This window comes from Ixodes scapularis, unplaced genomic scaffold (genome assembly GCF_016920785.2).
Source record: "Ixodes scapularis isolate PalLabHiFi unplaced genomic scaffold, ASM1692078v2 PGA_scaffold1__304_contigs__length_218370807, whole genome shotgun sequence".
NCBI lineage: Eukaryota > Metazoa > Arthropoda > Arachnida > Ixodida > Ixodidae > Ixodes > Ixodes scapularis.
Window position 1 is genome coordinate 148,763,214 of NW_024609846.1, and position 17,147 is coordinate 148,780,360.

Here is a 17,147-nt window from a genome sequence, read left to right on the forward strand (position 1 = left end):
CAAGGTTCTTGGAGCCCTTACCGCTAAATAATTTACAACAATATCTGGTATGGTCTCTTCCCACCACTGAAAATGACGTCCATTGTAGTTGTTGTGATTGCATATGTTGACGTTGATGTTGTCTTATGTCTTAGTAGCGTGTAGGGTATCTGATAAAATCCTTTCTCTCATTAAGCGCTGTCCTTCAGGAGCAAACAGTGTACGGCAGATGCAGTGTTCAACTGTCTCGCTCGTCAGTCACGAGACGCTTCTTTGTCGTTGATGTCACTGCGCTCATGGTGAAAACAGATGGGAGCCAAATGCTATCTGAGGTACAGCATGCCTCCCTTCTTAAGATGGATAGCGGTTAACTGATTTCATGGTTCGGGTCGGCCGCCGAAGAACTGGAATGGACGTCTTGTCTTAGGCTACGTCTGATTCCTTTAGTTACCGATAACCTTTTGACCGAGTGGTTCTGGCGTCGTGCTGCCCGCTGGTGTATGAATCGTGCTTGCCATGCTTTCTTGTGGTCGAAGTAGATTTATGTGCCACCTAAGTTCTCTAGCTGACATTTCGACTGTGACCATGCGAGAATCAGTCGTTTCTTTTATCGTTTCTGGGAACCACCTTTCCCCCTCACCGAAATTGCGAGCGCAAACAAAGTTGCCCAAGCTGAACTTGCTTACAGTCTTCCAGCAAACCCAGAGGATAATAAACGGGGCGGAAGACAGGTATCCAGGCGGGAACGAATTTGGTATCCCAGAAGCCACTGGGATGGAGATCTTGTGTCATCCAGTGGTGTCCTACGGTAGTTGAACAGCAGCCATCTAAAGCGCGTAGACAAACTACTCGACTGGAGTTTCTTCAGACCCTCTTTGGTGCGTACGGCTCTCTCTGCGAGGCCGCTTGACTGTGGATTATGTGGCGCTGTACGCAAGTGCTTCAGACTGTTGCTCGACAGGAACTTGGCAAATGCTTCTGGTGTAAACCGAAGGCCACTGTCGCTTACGATACATGGCTTGCATGTGATGTCATTCAAAGAACGCTCCGATGACCACCAGAGAAGAGGGGAAGAAAGAGCTTCCCTCTTACCAGGATCCTCTTTTGTGCCTCCCGGATTTGCACAGACGTCGCTATTCTCCTCCCAGCAGATTATAAAAGATTAACCCGTCTCTCAAAATTTTTACAAAAGCAGCTTCCCTCTCCTCCTCTTACATGGTGGTCAAAAGTATGCAATGTGACGTCAGTGCAAGCCATGTTTTGTTCTGGGTATGCCAAGCCGGCCGAAAATCTCTCGTAGTGCCGTGATTGTGAACTCTGTCGTGGTGTGCTGTATAGCGATTGCCACTACCCACTTCGAGTGCGAATCAACTGCAACCAAAATCATGGCCTCATTTACTGGATTCCTGAAATCCAGATAAACACGTGATGAGTTCTCAAAAGTCACAAGCCAGTTAACGGGAATCTTTGCTGGCGGCATCTACCTTGTTTGTACACAAGTGGGACAAAGGCTATCCAGACATTCTACCTCATTGTCGAGTCCCGGCCACCACAAAATCGTACGTGCAGCTGACTTCATCACCGAGGTCCTTCAATCTGTCTCATGAAGAAGTTGCAGCATCTGGTCTCGCGCAGCCTCAGGAACGACGACTCAGTGGCCCCAGTAAATGAGACCTTGAGCCACGGTCATCTCGAGCCTCCTTGAAGAATACGCTTGCATACGTGGATCACACGCTTCACACGCTTTTTGCTCCCGTTTGCACCGTCCTCGATGTCGCTTCCCTCGAAGTAGGACTCGACTCGGATGATCTTTCAAGTCCACTTATCTTTCGTTTCGTTGGACTGTGATACTTGGTACCGAAATTCGAAGCTTAAGTTTATTCTGATCTTATTTTTTTTTCAAAATGAAAATTGAAAATGTTTGGGTGGAAAACATGCGCTAAATTTATAAAAAAAATCACCAGTGTTGAAAATTATTTCTGAAGCAGCATTTGGCATTGATGCATTGCAATTTTCAGGTAGTAACTGTCCCACGACAAATTTTGAAAACATGTGTTACTTAAATATAGGTTGGTACTTTGAAATAGCCAAACACGCATAAAACCTACACCTACCCTCCCTATCTTATGAAACCTACAGGTTCACATCTTTCACCGTTATTAAAAGACAACCCCTCGTCCCTCTAAGAAAAATTATTAAAACTGTCCAAACTGGAGACCGGACCAGTGGTTTTTGTCGTGGTCTAGAAGTACATTGTACTTCCCGTAGCCCGTTGTATACTGAACGAGCCTTGACGAGATAAATAGGGAAGTCCCTTTTCTCAATAGTTCAAGATTAAAAAAAAAAAAATACCGAATGGGTTTTTACTTAGAACCACTAGTCCTGTGCTCTAACAAACTTCATTCGTGAAATACCGTCTTTTTTGTACTTTTCATTTTGGCATCCTGACTTCGAAATTCTGAGTTTGTCGAATAAATCTGCATTGCCGAAAACTTCACCGGCGAGCGTTTTTCAGAGTTTGTCGAAGTTATCCGAATACACGGAACCCTAATTATAAGGAACCGCATATCAGCAGAATGATCTAGTGGGCGTGGAGGCGTCTCACGCAGGCGCTGTCGCACCTCCGTTGCATCTGGCGAAATGTATGAACCAGACGTTTCTTTTTTTCGTTTTGTTCATGCCCTCCTCCTCAGTCTGTGGGTGCCTGGGGCCGCGCTGCCAGGGGTCCGCTGCGTCTCAGCATGAGTCACCAGGGCTCCCCGCAGCTGGCGTCCCCGCAGTCGGGCTCAGCAGCGGCCTACTCGACGGGGGCCTTCCGCAACCGCGTGAGCAGCAACCGCATCCACGACCGGCCCAGGGGCCACCACCTGGAACACCTGCGGGTCGATTCTGCTCTCGCGGGAAAGGCCTCCGCGCCTGTGGATGCGGACTCCAAGGCAAGCGCGCTCCTTTTCTTTATGAGCACTCGCGGGTATCTGTATTTGTTTTGCTTACCATATGTTCCAAGGTATTACCGTAAAATCCCAGAGGTGGGCTACCTTTGAAAGATAGCCCACCTCTATTTTTGGCTTGATTTATTTTTTTAAGCACCGAAAGATAGCCCACTCCTAGTAACAAAGGTGTTGGGATTTATGATGGCCTCAGCGTAACTGCGGCCAGTTAGCTATGGCGGGATATATGCGAGTGTTGCTGACTGGGAAGTACAGTCATCTTTACTTTGTTGCCCCTCGCCACCATAACAAGCTTGGAAGAGACACGACCTAAGAATAGGAAGTTTTTAAGCTTTTCTTGATTGTACACCGAAAGTTAGCCCACTCCATATTTTCACCCGATTTGCTCTTGATGTAGGTGGGCTATCTCTCGGGATTTTACGGTAGTCGTTATTTTCCAAAATTTTTGTCAGTGCGTTTTGTACAATGGTGCCACTTGTATACATTTTGTTTATAAGTGTGAACCTTAAAGGCCAGTTCACTCATGCGTCTCAGTATTAAACCAGCACTAGGAACAGCACTGATGCAGCTCTGACTTGAACCTAGTTTAGCACTGTTGCAGCGGTATATTGGTGCTTTACCGTTGATATGGTGTAAATCCAGCTGTGCATCAGCAAAGTCAGTGCTAGTCACAGCTATTTTGAGTACTGACTAATAGCTGTGGGGTAGTGCTGCGGTGTATGTGTGAACAGGCCTTAACCATGGGAGATATAGGCTGTATCGCATTTACAACAAAGGAGCAATGGTATAGTTGGCATCGTGGAACCTCATTGTCTCTGGACGGTTGCTCCATGGCAGGATCTGAATTTGAAATTATGTTGTTACATGCCAAGTTTGGTTTTGACTTCACCAACTCAACTTGTTTGTTCTCGGAGCCACGGTGCAATAATAACGATAATAATGATTTTGTTTGACGTGAAACTACACGATCGAGGCGGACGAGTGTCTGCGGTACCTGCTCATAATTGTGGCATTCGTGTTTGTATGTTTTAGTGCAGAACTCAGTTTTTCTAGAGCACATTCAAAAACAAAGCCGCAGTTGTTCCGAAATGCGCATGAACAAACCCGTCCGTGAAAAGCGTGATGCCACGAAAACGTCGCCGGTAATGCTGCAGCCAAGGATGTTGCTTTGATGTGCGTCCATACTGAAAAAAAAACTGTGAAAGAGTCTGCCGTAACAAATTTTTAAATATATTAAAAATTTTTGTATTTGCTAGCATTTGATTTGACGGTCAAAATGAATGTGTTAATAATATCATTCGAGTTACTACTCCAGTGTTTGCACGTGCCGTTAGAAACTAATTTGTTGCTTACCAACAACTACCCAGATAATGAATGACCTGTAGGAACAGCCAAAACAAGGTATCCTTACCGGATTTCAGAGTGGTGGATCTAACTCCTCGTTGGAAGCCATGCAAGAGTCGACGGGTGCGGAGACTGCAGAGGAGAAGTGAGTTTCGCTTTTGGCTTGTGCAGATTCCTGTCTGGGTTAGGTTTTGTTGCTTGCACGTCTGCAGTGATGTGATTGCTGCACCCACTGCGCCAAACTGTGCCAAGAAGCTAACCCTGCTACACCCTGCTACATTTTGCCAAAATATGGGTAATCTTTGCCAAGCCTGTGCCAAAAAACCAATTTCTGTCATCTTTCAAGACCGAAACTAAACTGAGTACTGTAATTGAGCATGCATGTGTTATGTGGCGCAAGCGGCCGCCAGACACAAAGCACCCTGCCTCAATGTCCACCTGGTCTTTCATAGTTTTCCCGCCGTATCGTGTTTCGCGCTCTCGGCGTCTCATGTTTTTTTTTTTATTTTCTTATTTTCATATCACACGCGAAGGCCAGGAATGCCAAGCCGGATGCTTATATAATGTTGGTACTGTGGTTGTTGTTGTGATGCGGTTATATATGTTTCAGTTTCAGTGCCATTGCATACTATTATGGAGTCCATTGCCGACGGAAACAGGTGCTTTGGCGAAGGCAAACAACTTGTGAATGCCGGGCACACTATTGAGTGGAGCGTTTCGGCCCCAATGACCACGTCGACACATTTTCATCGATAGACGCGGGTGTATGCGGATGCTCCGACGCCAGCGTGCCGGGTACCAGCCATGCCATCATGCTGTGAAACTAAACCACGTTTTTGCGTGGCTGGAGTTGTTTTGTGAGCTGAAGCACTCACTCCTGAAAGCAACGGCCGTGGGAAAACTCTATTTGGTTCCTGCCCTCCAGTCACTGTGGTTGTGCGACGTCGGGTGTTTCCGTCCCCACGTCGCTGCAGATATGGCACTTTCTAAGATAAAACTAAGTACTGACGCACGTTCATCAATATTCCTGTTCTTGTTTAAATCATATTTTACTACAAAATTCCTCTTTAACTCAAAGACTGCTGTGTCAAAGTATTAATTACCTAGGTTTCTCTCGGTGGGCTTTCTCTCGAGAGGGACCCCAATATGTGAAAAATCTGCCGCGAAAGAAAGTTGGTGAAGAGAAGTGAGCTAAAGCAAAGAAGGCAATGTCTGCACGCTGAACCCGCACAGTGCGCTTGTTTGTCTCGAGGTTGCACAATGCGCTTCAAGAACTTTTTGTCCCTGGCCCGCAATGTCTTGCATCGATGCGCTCAGGCTCTTTTTTTGTGCGTGTGTTAGTGTGTGTGTGTGTAGCTTGTACCTTGTTTGCCGGACTGGCAAGCACGCGCCGCTGGACTGTTTTTTTGTCGTATGCTCGACAGTTACATTTTGCACGCATTTTTGGGGATCAGTTGGCGACGGAGCGGAGTGGCATGGTTGTGGCTTCGATCGAACAGCCGTTGTCTCCAATCGCGCGACGAAGCACGGGCAACTGCAAGCCTGCCGAAGTTGCCCTCACATGCACGCAAACATGATTGCACGACATAGGCACCAGCCGGGACGCTTGCCATCCATTGCTTTACATTTGCTTACTTTTGGCGAAAATCTGGCACATTGGGAACCAGTGAAACGGTGGCAAGCGTTTTTCCGGAATTGCTCGGCAATGCCTACATTGCTGTACACTTGTGGGATATCTCAGCAGTGGAAACACAAGCAGCGAGTTCCGTCACAACACGTTACATCAGAACACAACACAACACAAAGTGCCCTTTGTTTGTACAGCACTTAAAACGAATATCTTGATTTTTTTATGAATATCTGCTCCAAAAGCCATTTTTGCTGCTCTGAAACACTGCCTTGGTCTCCAAAAGCCACTTTTGGTGCTCCGAAACACTGCTTTGGTTGCTCCAAAGGCCACATTTGTTGCTCCAAAACACTGTTTTGGCTGCTCCGAAAGGTGCTCCAAAATGGCTTAGGCCGATCACATCACTGAGTCTGTCTCTAAGCAAACAAGGGCATGGCTAAATACCTTTAGGCAACCTCAAGTGATACTCTATGGGTTAGGCAAGACATCATATTAAAGTTACATATATTGATATTTTAAAGATAAGCCGTAAACGACTTGACTTTTGTGATGACCTAATTTTCGCAAATTTCGCGACTCGAATGTTATTGCAGAAAATAGATCACGCAGATATTTTTCCTTACGGTTTCAAATACATGGCATACCACCCTCATTAACGAAATTTTGTGCCCGCGAAATATTCCCGAAAACCGCACTTCATCAAATTCGATACACTAATAATGAAACGGCGTTATTGCATAGGTATGAACTCGTTCGTAACAGACCTTGGCAGTGATGAGGATTTTGGTCTGTTGTAAGAGGAGTACGCAGAATGGGGGGAGGGGGGGCAGATACTCTTACTACAGACCTTGAGGTGGTTTATGACTGGAGTCTGTTCTAACCAGTGAGACTGACGAAATGTGAATGGATATGAGAGAAGTACTGGTTTTTTTAAGCTCCTGAGCTTTGAACGGTAGTGACTTTTTTTATTAAACTGCACCCAGGATTGCGCGCTTTCGGTCATACGAGGCTCGTGAGGCGCCGAGCTCAATGACAGCGGTTCACGAGATGGATGTCACCACTATCGAACCAAAAGCCGCGTATTGTCTGGAATATTGACTGCTGTCGAAGAGTCCGTCAGAATGGAATGGTGAACTACTTACAAACTCCCTAATATAGTCCACTACATCCGAATGTATGTTGTAACAAAATTTATAATAAGCAAAATTGAATCAGTGGTATTCGCCTCGAGATAGAACAGAGTCGCCACCATGCAACCAATGTTGGAAACACTGCACGTTGTCTGCTCTCGGCGCACGTTGAAACATGGGTCCTCGTGACGATGAAGGCTTGTTTTCGGGTAAACTGCACTATTTACGTTGTGAATGCTTGTTTTTTTCGAAAATATTGTATCGTTCCACGAGAGCAGAAACACGTGAAGGCAAGGAATGCCAAGCCGGATGTTTATGTAATGTTAATACTGTGGTTGTTGTGATGCGGTTATATATGTTTCAGTTTCAGTGCCATTGCATACTATTATGGAGTACATTGCCGACGGAAACAGGTGCTTTGTCGAAAACGGACAACTTGTGCATGCCGGGCACAAGATTGAGTTCTACGTTGTGGCCCCAACGACCACATCGACGAGCGTACACCTCGGAATTGCGTACTGCAGTCGTCGGCTCTCAGCAAGGATCCCCACACTGTGGATCTGAAACTCACGAATGGTGTCACGATTGATGAACTTTCGTGCACTCTCCCAACGGCCGGATACGTCTTTGAGAGAATTGCATGATACAACCTTCTGATCATTTTAAATGCTGCATACGCTGCCTATGTAAAACCATTAATTTTTGTGATCCCAAATATTAGCAAATTAGGCATAGGAACCTATTCATGGCCACTAACTCTCGCGAATTCTAAAGACTTGAATTCTGGCCTCAAATCAAGAGAGGTATTCGCGTGCCTTTACTTTTTGCTAATTTTGTAATTCTGAAAAATATGGGTTTTGCAGTAGGCGGTGCAGTCACTTCAGAAAAAGAATGGCTCGGGCTTCGTACATGGCACCATGTCCTTTAGTGAGATGTTAACCTTAGATGTAATCATGCCATTTTCATGTTGCGTGATTTGCCGTTGAGAATTTGTTTTTCAAGCGAAGTGGCACGAAACCTTAGTCACGTGGAGGGTATAAGCAAATTCATGGAGTATGAACAAGTAATCGATTTGACTCGATAGTCCCTGTTGCTCCTTCGGTAGATTGACCAGTTGCCATCAGCCCTATTTACCGCATACTTCCAACCGAACTTCAAGAAAATTGATCATGTGCGTCTGACGCACATGCAGGTACTGAGCAACTGACTACCGCTGCAGTTGGTGCCTCCTTCAGTGTGGCATTGTGTAGGGGGCTCATAGGATTGACAATTCTACAATGTTTCAAAAGTCGGATTCTCATGCAGTAATAAGTTTGTGGCATTCGCATCCTCTCCAAAAACGCTGCAGCGGGAGAACCCACACTAAGAACAATCACACTGCCTAGCAGCGAGCGAGTGTCAACGCGCACGCTTTACGCATACTATACTTTGGGCCACTCAGGACACTTATGCAAACAGTTTATTTTTTCCACTTACCCTGGTTGTCATGCATCGTTGCTTTGAAGTCTTCAGCGGTGATAAGTTTGGAGCGAACCATTGCGTGAATCAGATCTCCACTTGAGAGCCTCTCTTTTCTCAGCTCGCTGGCCACTGGATATCGATGAAAACTAACCCTACTGACTTTACCTTGGTGAAATACCATAAATCCCACATATAATATGAACCCGCGTATAATACGAGATATGATTTGAGGACCGTGAAGGAAGAAAAAAGTTTTATTCGCGTATAATATGAAACAATTTAAGGGGCCGCAAAAATTTTCTGCGTAAAATGCGACCCAGGAAGTCTTAAGAAAACCGTATATTTACATCATAATTGAACCTTAATCACTGTCATCACTTCCACCAGACACCTTGTCCGACACCTCCTCCCTTCAGTGCCGTCGAGCGCATTTGAAATCCCGCACTTCTTGAAAGAGCGAGCGACGGGCGTGCGCCGACGCAGTGAAAGCCCGGCGCGGCGCATAAAGCGAGCAACCCAATGTTAGCTTGCCTTCTCTTGCAGCAGCTCGATGTTTACGGCTACGACGTGCCGTTCACGTTGCTCTTATACAAAGTCGCCGAGACTTGCCTCGACGTCGGCGAACACGCCATTCTTTGGGCCTCTAAAGCTTCTTCTCATTCCGTTGCATGCGAACAGAGCTTGCTTTTGCCGTCTCAGTGCGCGGATGCTGCATTAATTTACGGCGAATTGTCCGGCAGCACTGTTGCCGACGTCTTCCGCAACAAAAATTACTTTTTTTTTTTAAGGCGGCTGAACATTGTTTTTGCGCCGACGCCATTGCCTAGCCTGACCGTGGACGCATGGTTCCGCTGGTGGCGCCTTGGACATTGTGATTTTAATGATGATGATAGCTGTTTTTAATGCCATATTGTTTCGAAACCGAAACTACGTCAAGCTGCGTTCGATCGCGCCTCATCGAAGCTGCAAATTGTTGGGACCCGCGTTTTACTAAATTTTACATGTCAAAATTTGAAAAAAAAACTTTGTATTATATGCGGGCTCTTACGGTAGGTATTGCAGTGAGGCAATGAACAGTATGGGACCATTTTCTGTTGAAATTGCTCTGACATTGATACTCTACAAGGCAATAAACGTGATATTCTGCAGGTTCTTGGCCGCGACCTCAGATAGCCTATGGCGCAGCCATCTTCCTATTCACAGATTGATCATGATGATAGCACGACAGTAGCGCCACCTTTAGTTCGATCTCGAGGTGAATAGCTAGGAAGGCCTAGCAAACTTCATGAATTGGTGTGTTGTAACCAAATGTCTGCTGTATAATCGTAACCAACTGACCAAACTTACTTAAGTGGTTCTTGTGGATAATTACGTCATATGTACTATTGCTGCTCGCATGGCTAAGTTGGCAGCGCATGTGGCTTCCATGCGGAGGAACGGGGTTTGCACCCCGCCGGCGACCTGTTTTCTTTTATTCTTTGCTATAACCCTGCTGGAATGTTCCAGTCTGGTTTCATCTCCTGAGATTTCATTTGTTCCGTTACCCGGAAAGTTGACTGCGTGGTGTGTGGAGCCATAGGTTGCTAAAAGCAGTCAACCTGGTGCCGGCACACAATCCTGCTGCAATGCTGATATCGACGCCTGCGGCACCAGTCATTTTAGTTTGCTTTAGGCGCACGTTTGCCTTATTTAACGTTCAGTTCTCAATTCTTTTGTGCGTCGTCACTCGCCGTTCGTGACAATATATATACCATAAAATGAAGAGATAAGTGGTGAAAAACATGAGGTGGACTATCTTTAGAGATGAGACAGGAAAACTATTAAAAATTAACGATAAACACATGGGCACCTGCTGCAAACCGCGTAACATAGGAACTGATACCGCAAATCGTGGATACGGCAAATTCGCGTTTCACGACGCAGCAAGCACGCGGAAATTTGCTACCAACTCCCGTGTCATGGGAAAGGATACTGCAGACTGCGGGTGTAACAGATACGTGTTTCACAATGTGACAAACACGCGGAAACCAGCCACAAACTTGCGTGTCATAGAAACCATTATCGCACGTGCAGATTGCGGACAAACTTGCTGTGAACTCGCTTATCACACGTACCAGTACCACAGATCGCGTAATGTCCAAAGGGAAGCAGGGGGTGGCCAATGTTTTGGAATTTTTATGTTGCGAATATTTATCCAGAAAAACGGGATGGGCGATCTCTCAGGGGAGGGCGCCCTTGGTGGATTTTACTTTAGTCATCCGAAACTGCTTGCACATGTAATATTTTTATTGAAAAATATGAGCAAAGCCACTGAAGCCATTTTTCTCGACACATTGCACCGGGCATGATAAGTAACCTTTGATCATTACATCAGAAAATGTTGTAAAATATATTTTTGTTTTTGTACAGAAAGGTGTGATTGTGCACTTGATACCATGATCTTTTGATTTCTTGTGAGTTTGCTCCTTTCTGAAAACCTTATCCTTTTTGTTTAGGATCCAAAGTGACATCAAGTGCCTGACGATGTCCACTCTATCAGCTGAAATTGTGGAGGCTATGAAGCATGCAAGGTGCTTTCTTTCTACATATTTTAGTCTCTTGCTTTCTTCGGTTTAAAAAAATAAAATAATGACAATCCGCCCAGCACATGCCCACTTGTGCCAGTGTGCCCAGTTGGCGTCTGCCGTTAAATTGCAAGTGCTCTCCATGGTTGGAGTTGCTCCCTCTCTTAAATCTTGGCTCTCTACTTTGGTATGTTGTCACTAGTGCTCTGAACAGCCTTGTCGGCATGCCACAACAGTTTTTCTGTTTGCGATGCGGAAACTCCGCTTCCCAGGTAAAGAGCAGGGAGCTGATGATGATGTAGAGGCTGCCGCTGCCGGCCTTCGTGGCATTGTCTGCTACCCATTCTGGGTGGCTGCTCGGACACGGCAGCAAAGTGCCGCGCTCTACAACTTGGTAGCCTTTCTGAATTCGTTTATTTTCTTCAATTATGTCACAAAATTTCTCTTCGCTATATTCGTGGAAGCTGCACCATTTTCTTGGCTAAAAACAGATGCAAATACACTGAAAAAGGGCAAATGGGAAAGGAAATTGTGATTGCTTTGCAATATCTGCTATTTCGTTATAACTGACTTCATCATAAGTGGGCACGATAGTACACACCATGCAAAAGTTTAATCTTTGTTGGTGTTTTAGTTTATAATGTACATTTTGCTGGACCTCGCTAAATGTAGACTACCATGCAAAAGTGTGTGGCATTCCGAGTTGACAGGAAAGGCTAGATTAAGTGTTCTGTATCAATTTCACCAAAAATGTCAGTTGTCTTGAGCTTTTGTATGGCTGCCTTTTATGATCTACTTCAACATGTAACTGCAGCATATGCCACAAGCACTCTTATGCCAAATGGCCCTGTACTGTTTAAGTATAAATTGAGTAGAGGAATAATACCTTTATATTGTTCTGTTTCATTTCTGGAGAGGTTGCAGTGCATTGTTTAATTAAGGGGGGACACTACCTGGGAATGTCAACTTTTGAACCGCTCACTCAATTGGCGTGATATTTGCAGGTTGTATTTTTAGCCATATAGAAGGAGGGCATGCAAAGTTTCGGCCCTGTGAATCAACTGTATACCCCCAGAACAAACTAAAGCATAGCTTTGCATGGAATCTGCTCAGTGAATCTTTCATTAAGAAATGGTGTTGATAACCACATATTTCTCTGGTGTAATGCATACTGAAATAGCTCTTGCCAATTACTATAAAAAAAATGCATTTCTAAAAAAAAAAATGTATGATTTTTTTTTTTTTACATTTACCAAGTTTTGCAAATTACAATTTTTCATAATAAAGGAACATGAAATTGCAAAATCTAAGTTTATAGTAACCGGATCCATAAACGTTTGGCATATAAGCCGCAAATATTAAGTCTCGATAGTTTCGTGCTAAAACAATAGTTTCATTGAGGTGGGATTTATGCCAAAAGTGGATTGGAGAAAAACATATTTAAAGTGCTCTAACCTCTACCTTTCCTTTAGCATTGGTGGTCTGAACATAATATTATAAAAAAATAACTATGCACTGTAAACAGTTTACAGTGCATAAAAACAAATGAAACTTCCTGGGAATATGCTCTAGGTGTTGGCAGATGTAAATAGGGCATTTTTAAAAATCAACTTTTCTTGCAGAAATTTTTTTTTTTTCTGGGTAGTGTCCCCCTTAAACGATGATAAGCTGAGGCTGCTCTTTATGTCTATGAATATGTATGTATTCTGTTTATTAAGTACTCATGCTTTGTGTATGTATGTTTTACGGTATGATCTACTCTCATGGTCCTCATTTTTTTTAAAGCTGTTATTCCTATCATGTTAAACTATACCAACTTGCTCAGTCCCACACTCCAATCTATATGGTATTCCTACTTCTCCCAAAATGTACACATGCAAAATGTTCTCATCAAGGTATAGTTTGTATTTCTTGCTTGAACACACTTAATATGTCTCAGTCTTTTTACAGCGAAGTTGTTATGCGCTAGTATCTGGGGAAAAATGTGTCCACGGATGTTGACAGAAAACTCACCATTGGTCATGGCAAGCATGAATAAATAAAAATAAAAAAAAAGGGGCTACCAGCGTGAGTCATCCTTAATGGCATTTTTAGATAGTGAGATCCTGATCCCTTGTTATCATCTCTAGGCATCGTCCTCGAGGTCATCCTAGAAGTCGTCCTCGAGGTCGTCCTACAAGTCGTCCTTGAGGTCGTCCTAGACGTTGTCCTCTTAACATTGTCCTAGACGTCATAAAAATAACAGCTTCGCTGGTCCCCCATTTTCACGAAAAGTGGAAGGGCTCTATGATTTTTTTTTTTTCAAGCCTCGGCATAATTTGGCACTTTAATATTTTACCAAGTTTATGGATGGGACATCAGTAGTACTATCAGTAACAGTTCTGTGGTTTTGTTCCTGCCCCTGGTTCACTTAGTGAGGGCATCTGCTTCCTTCCAAAGCAAGGCGGTGTACCGCAGCACTCCTTCATCAGCGCTGAAGCGACTGCCTGGGCCAAGGATCATGTGGATGGAGCGCATACCGACATCGAGGCAACACATCTGTTTCAGGTAGAATGGCGGATAATAATCAGCAAGGGACATACTAACTCAGCTTTTTATGGCAGAGAGATTACTGTGCACATGCTGACTCAGAAGGTTTGGGGCTGGCATAAGTCTGAAGGAAGAGGCTTAGTCAAGAGGCTGAGCTTGTAAAGTGTTTGTGTCTGAAATGTTGCGGTGGGGGGGGGGGGGGGGGGGAGGGGGCGATGGGGAGGGGAGGGGAGGGGAGGGGGGGGTAGGAGGAGGGAGGGGGGAGGGATCGCTGGAAGAGTGTGTTAAAGCACAGCAGCTTGGAGCAGGTGGAGTGAAAGCTCGCGCTGCAGAACCCAGGGGTCCTGGGTTCAATTCCCCTGCCTACCCATTTGGATCTGGATGAGCATTGCACGTACCAGCGTGCGGTACAATGGTCGTCTAGGTATGCCCCTCCTGGATTTCTGGCTAAATTTCTCATCCACAGCAGAGACGCCAGGTGCCAATTGGGGTTGACTAACCTTCCACCATCTAATTGTACGCACAATTCACAGTTACTTTCAAAATGTTTATATTTTCCTGCTTTTTAGAGGCTGCTCGAAGAATCGTACATATGCCATGCATCAGGAGAGACTGCTCACCCTTTTATAAATGGGTTCTACATCTACTACCTGATGGATAAGACATTGAAAGGTATAAGTGTGCTTGTTCTTTTTTGTTTATTTGCTCAGGATGGAATCAGTCTACCAAGGGTGTCACCTTTTCTCTGCATTACATTTTTTAGTTTCATCCTGGAACAAAATCAAAAAAGCAGGCAGAGTAACGTATGAAACTTTTATGATTCTCATTATTTTGCTATACAAAAAATATTCCATGTTTTCGACTCTAGTCGTTTCGGAATGAGCGGGTAGTTTTTGGCATCTGTTTTTGTTGAAGTCTTCGGCTCTTTTCGGTCTCTAATTTTTCCCAAGGATATAAGTTTAGTTTTTCTATGCCTATTAAGAAACTTGCATCGTCTAATAAAAGAAATAGCAAAATTATTATTTTGCTCTACACTCGATGCCCACCATTTATTCTTTGGTAAGGCCGGTCCACACATTTGTGTCAGTCGCGTTCGCAGCGACCGCAACGACAGCAACGACAAAGTCACCTGGACAGGCTTTCACTGTACACAACGTGGCAGGCGATGCAAGAAGTGGCTTTGTGAAGCAATCGTGAGTCATGGTTGTTCCGGTGTGCCAGTTGTTCCTGCCATTTTGGTTGTTAATAAAAACTTCGCAGATGCAGAAACCAGCCTTAAAGGGACACTGACAGGGTATTTATGCTCGCCGAGGTTTTTAGTTGTACGTGACATATGAGAGCTCAACTACCCAGAACAGAATTTGCGGCTCGAAATTCGGTTTCTTTCCGCCCGAAAACCGCCGATCAAGAACTGGCCGGTTCGAGCCTCGCTCACTCTCTTTTTCGAGGTCACGGGCCGTTTTCTAAGGTATCGATGCGACCACCAAATTTAATCAAAGTCGTGGGTCACTGAAGGCACACACTAAATATTAAAAATAGAAAAAAATATGAAACCTATTTTTTGTGGCTTCTAAAAAGCTGTAAATACGTTGATTGAAAAAAAAAGTTCCACAGACAACCGGAAGCATTCTGTGCGTTCGTCGTTTCGCGTATCGTGGGACTCGCGGGGACGGCGATGGCAGCGGACGACGGGCGTGGGGCCTCTATTTCAGAACTGTCGTTCACGGTACCGGCGAATTCTGTCTACCTTTAAAAGAGAAATTTGGGACTGATCAAAAGAATTGGTATTCATCCCGTACGACACGCCCGGCCACCAAGCCGATTTACACGAAGACGTCGCCGAGCCGTCGCTCCCTTCTCGTGGCTGAAGACATCGCTCGCGCAAACGTCAAGCACGACGTGTCTACTTCGAGTTGAATATGCACGCGTACGATTTCTTTACTAGGTGCGAATGTCCCCAAAGCGTGGTGCTTCCCGACGTCGACTCGGGAGTGCATTTGCTAGAGAAAAATCGACAGCAAACTTTCCAACTTACAGTTTACCGGCTTAATTATTACAAAGGAAAGAGATCCACCAGAAAAGAGGTGCCTTAGTAGCTCAGTGGGAAAGACGTCCGGTTCACACGCGGTAGGACCGGGTTCGATCCCCCGTGAAACTTTATTTTTTCTTTTTTTTTTCAAACATTTCCCGATGTTTACGTATCTTTTTTCTTTTTTTACAATCATCACTGAAGAAACAAACAAAAATAACCAACAAATGTTGCGGACGATACTTCGCTGAATTAAATGGTATGTGATTTCCTTTTTGACACCTGAGAACTCAATGTAATCACTTTCCACAAAATGCAAGGAGCATATAAATCAGGTAGCGTCCGCTTTCCGAGGTGCCCGTATATGTTCTACAGGAATTGCAGCCAGCCAATGGTCCCGATCCCGTTGATCTTTCGGAAACTCTGTCGCACAATGCCACTTTTTTTTGGACGCAGGACATGTGAGCCAGCTCTTCACGCAACATCTTGGGTGTATTCTTTTCGGAGCCGATCATGGAAATTCACCACGGGCACTCGCTACTCATCTCCGACTCCTCAATGTACAAAACAACTCATCTTGGAGTACAGAACAACGAGCGTAACAAACATAACTGCAAAAGAATCGCCCAGCGAGCAGTTCTCGCACGCCGCATCGCACGCCACATGTCGTGTCGTCTGCTACGGAGAGGAGAAAAAACAAACAAAAAAAGAAAAACGCACGGTCGGGTGTAGCCACGTGACTTCCGCCACTCACTCTCTTCTCTCCACTTCTCCGACCTCCGTCGGGTTTCGGTTTCGGTTTCGAGCAGTTGCATCTTTCGGTTTTATTAAAAAAATACGCTTCTCTGTGGCAAAATATTAATTGGGTAGTCCTCCGACACCATAATGAAGCCCCTGGCAAAAAATGAAAAAAAATTTTTGGGGGGTGTCAGTGTCCCTTTAATGTTTTTTGTACTTAGTAGGGATTACCCAGGTCCACAGGGTCACAAGAAGCAATGCTGCCCGTACCGGGATGGCTTGTGATGTCTTTCGTGATGCCGCAAATGAACGAGCTATATTAGAGTTACTTGTTTTACTCTACCTTCTAAAAAAACACATTTACGGTATATTCCCTGCTTTTTATGCTAGTGCCGTTTATTCCCCATTAGGCGTCGAGCCGGACGACGTCGACTTGGATGCCTATCAGCACGAATGGATAGAAGTTGAACTCCTTCCACAGGCTCCACAGACCGAGGACAGCTTCGGTGACATGGACGTGGAGCCGGACCTGAGGAAGCGTACGATTCAGATCAATTGGTTTCCAATGCAACTAGCGTTTCTGCAACCTTCAGACATGGCGCAAAATACCGAGCAGATGCCGATTCAAGATTTGCTGATAATCTTGAGAAACTGAGGGATGGGTGCTTGTTAGGGCAAAATTGCATTAGGGTCATATGGTAGGGTGAGCATCACTGCTTTGCTCCGGGGGCTTCATCTGACTTCCGCATGTTTCGAAGGTACTGCAAGCAAGCGTGAAAGTGGTAAAACAGCAAA

The 17,147-nt window shown here is 45.0% G+C and overlaps 1 protein-coding gene across 1 annotated transcript in view; it reads left to right on the top strand.

Moving 5' to 3' along the window:
* LOC8035038 (GATOR complex protein Iml1) overlaps positions 1-17,147 on the top strand; it is a 106,721-nt gene that overhangs the window by 73,196 nt on the left and 16,378 nt on the right. Inside the window, exons 26-31 of the mRNA XM_040214760.3 lie at positions 2,673-2,915; positions 4,352-4,419; positions 10,988-11,062; positions 13,471-13,603; positions 14,155-14,257; positions 16,763-16,891. Of these exons, the coding sequence (XP_040070694.1) occupies positions 2,673-2,915; positions 4,352-4,419; positions 10,988-11,062; positions 13,471-13,603; positions 14,155-14,257; positions 16,763-16,891 (751 nt within the window). The remainder of the gene's footprint in view (positions 1-2,672; positions 2,916-4,351; positions 4,420-10,987; positions 11,063-13,470; positions 13,604-14,154; positions 14,258-16,762; positions 16,892-17,147) is intronic.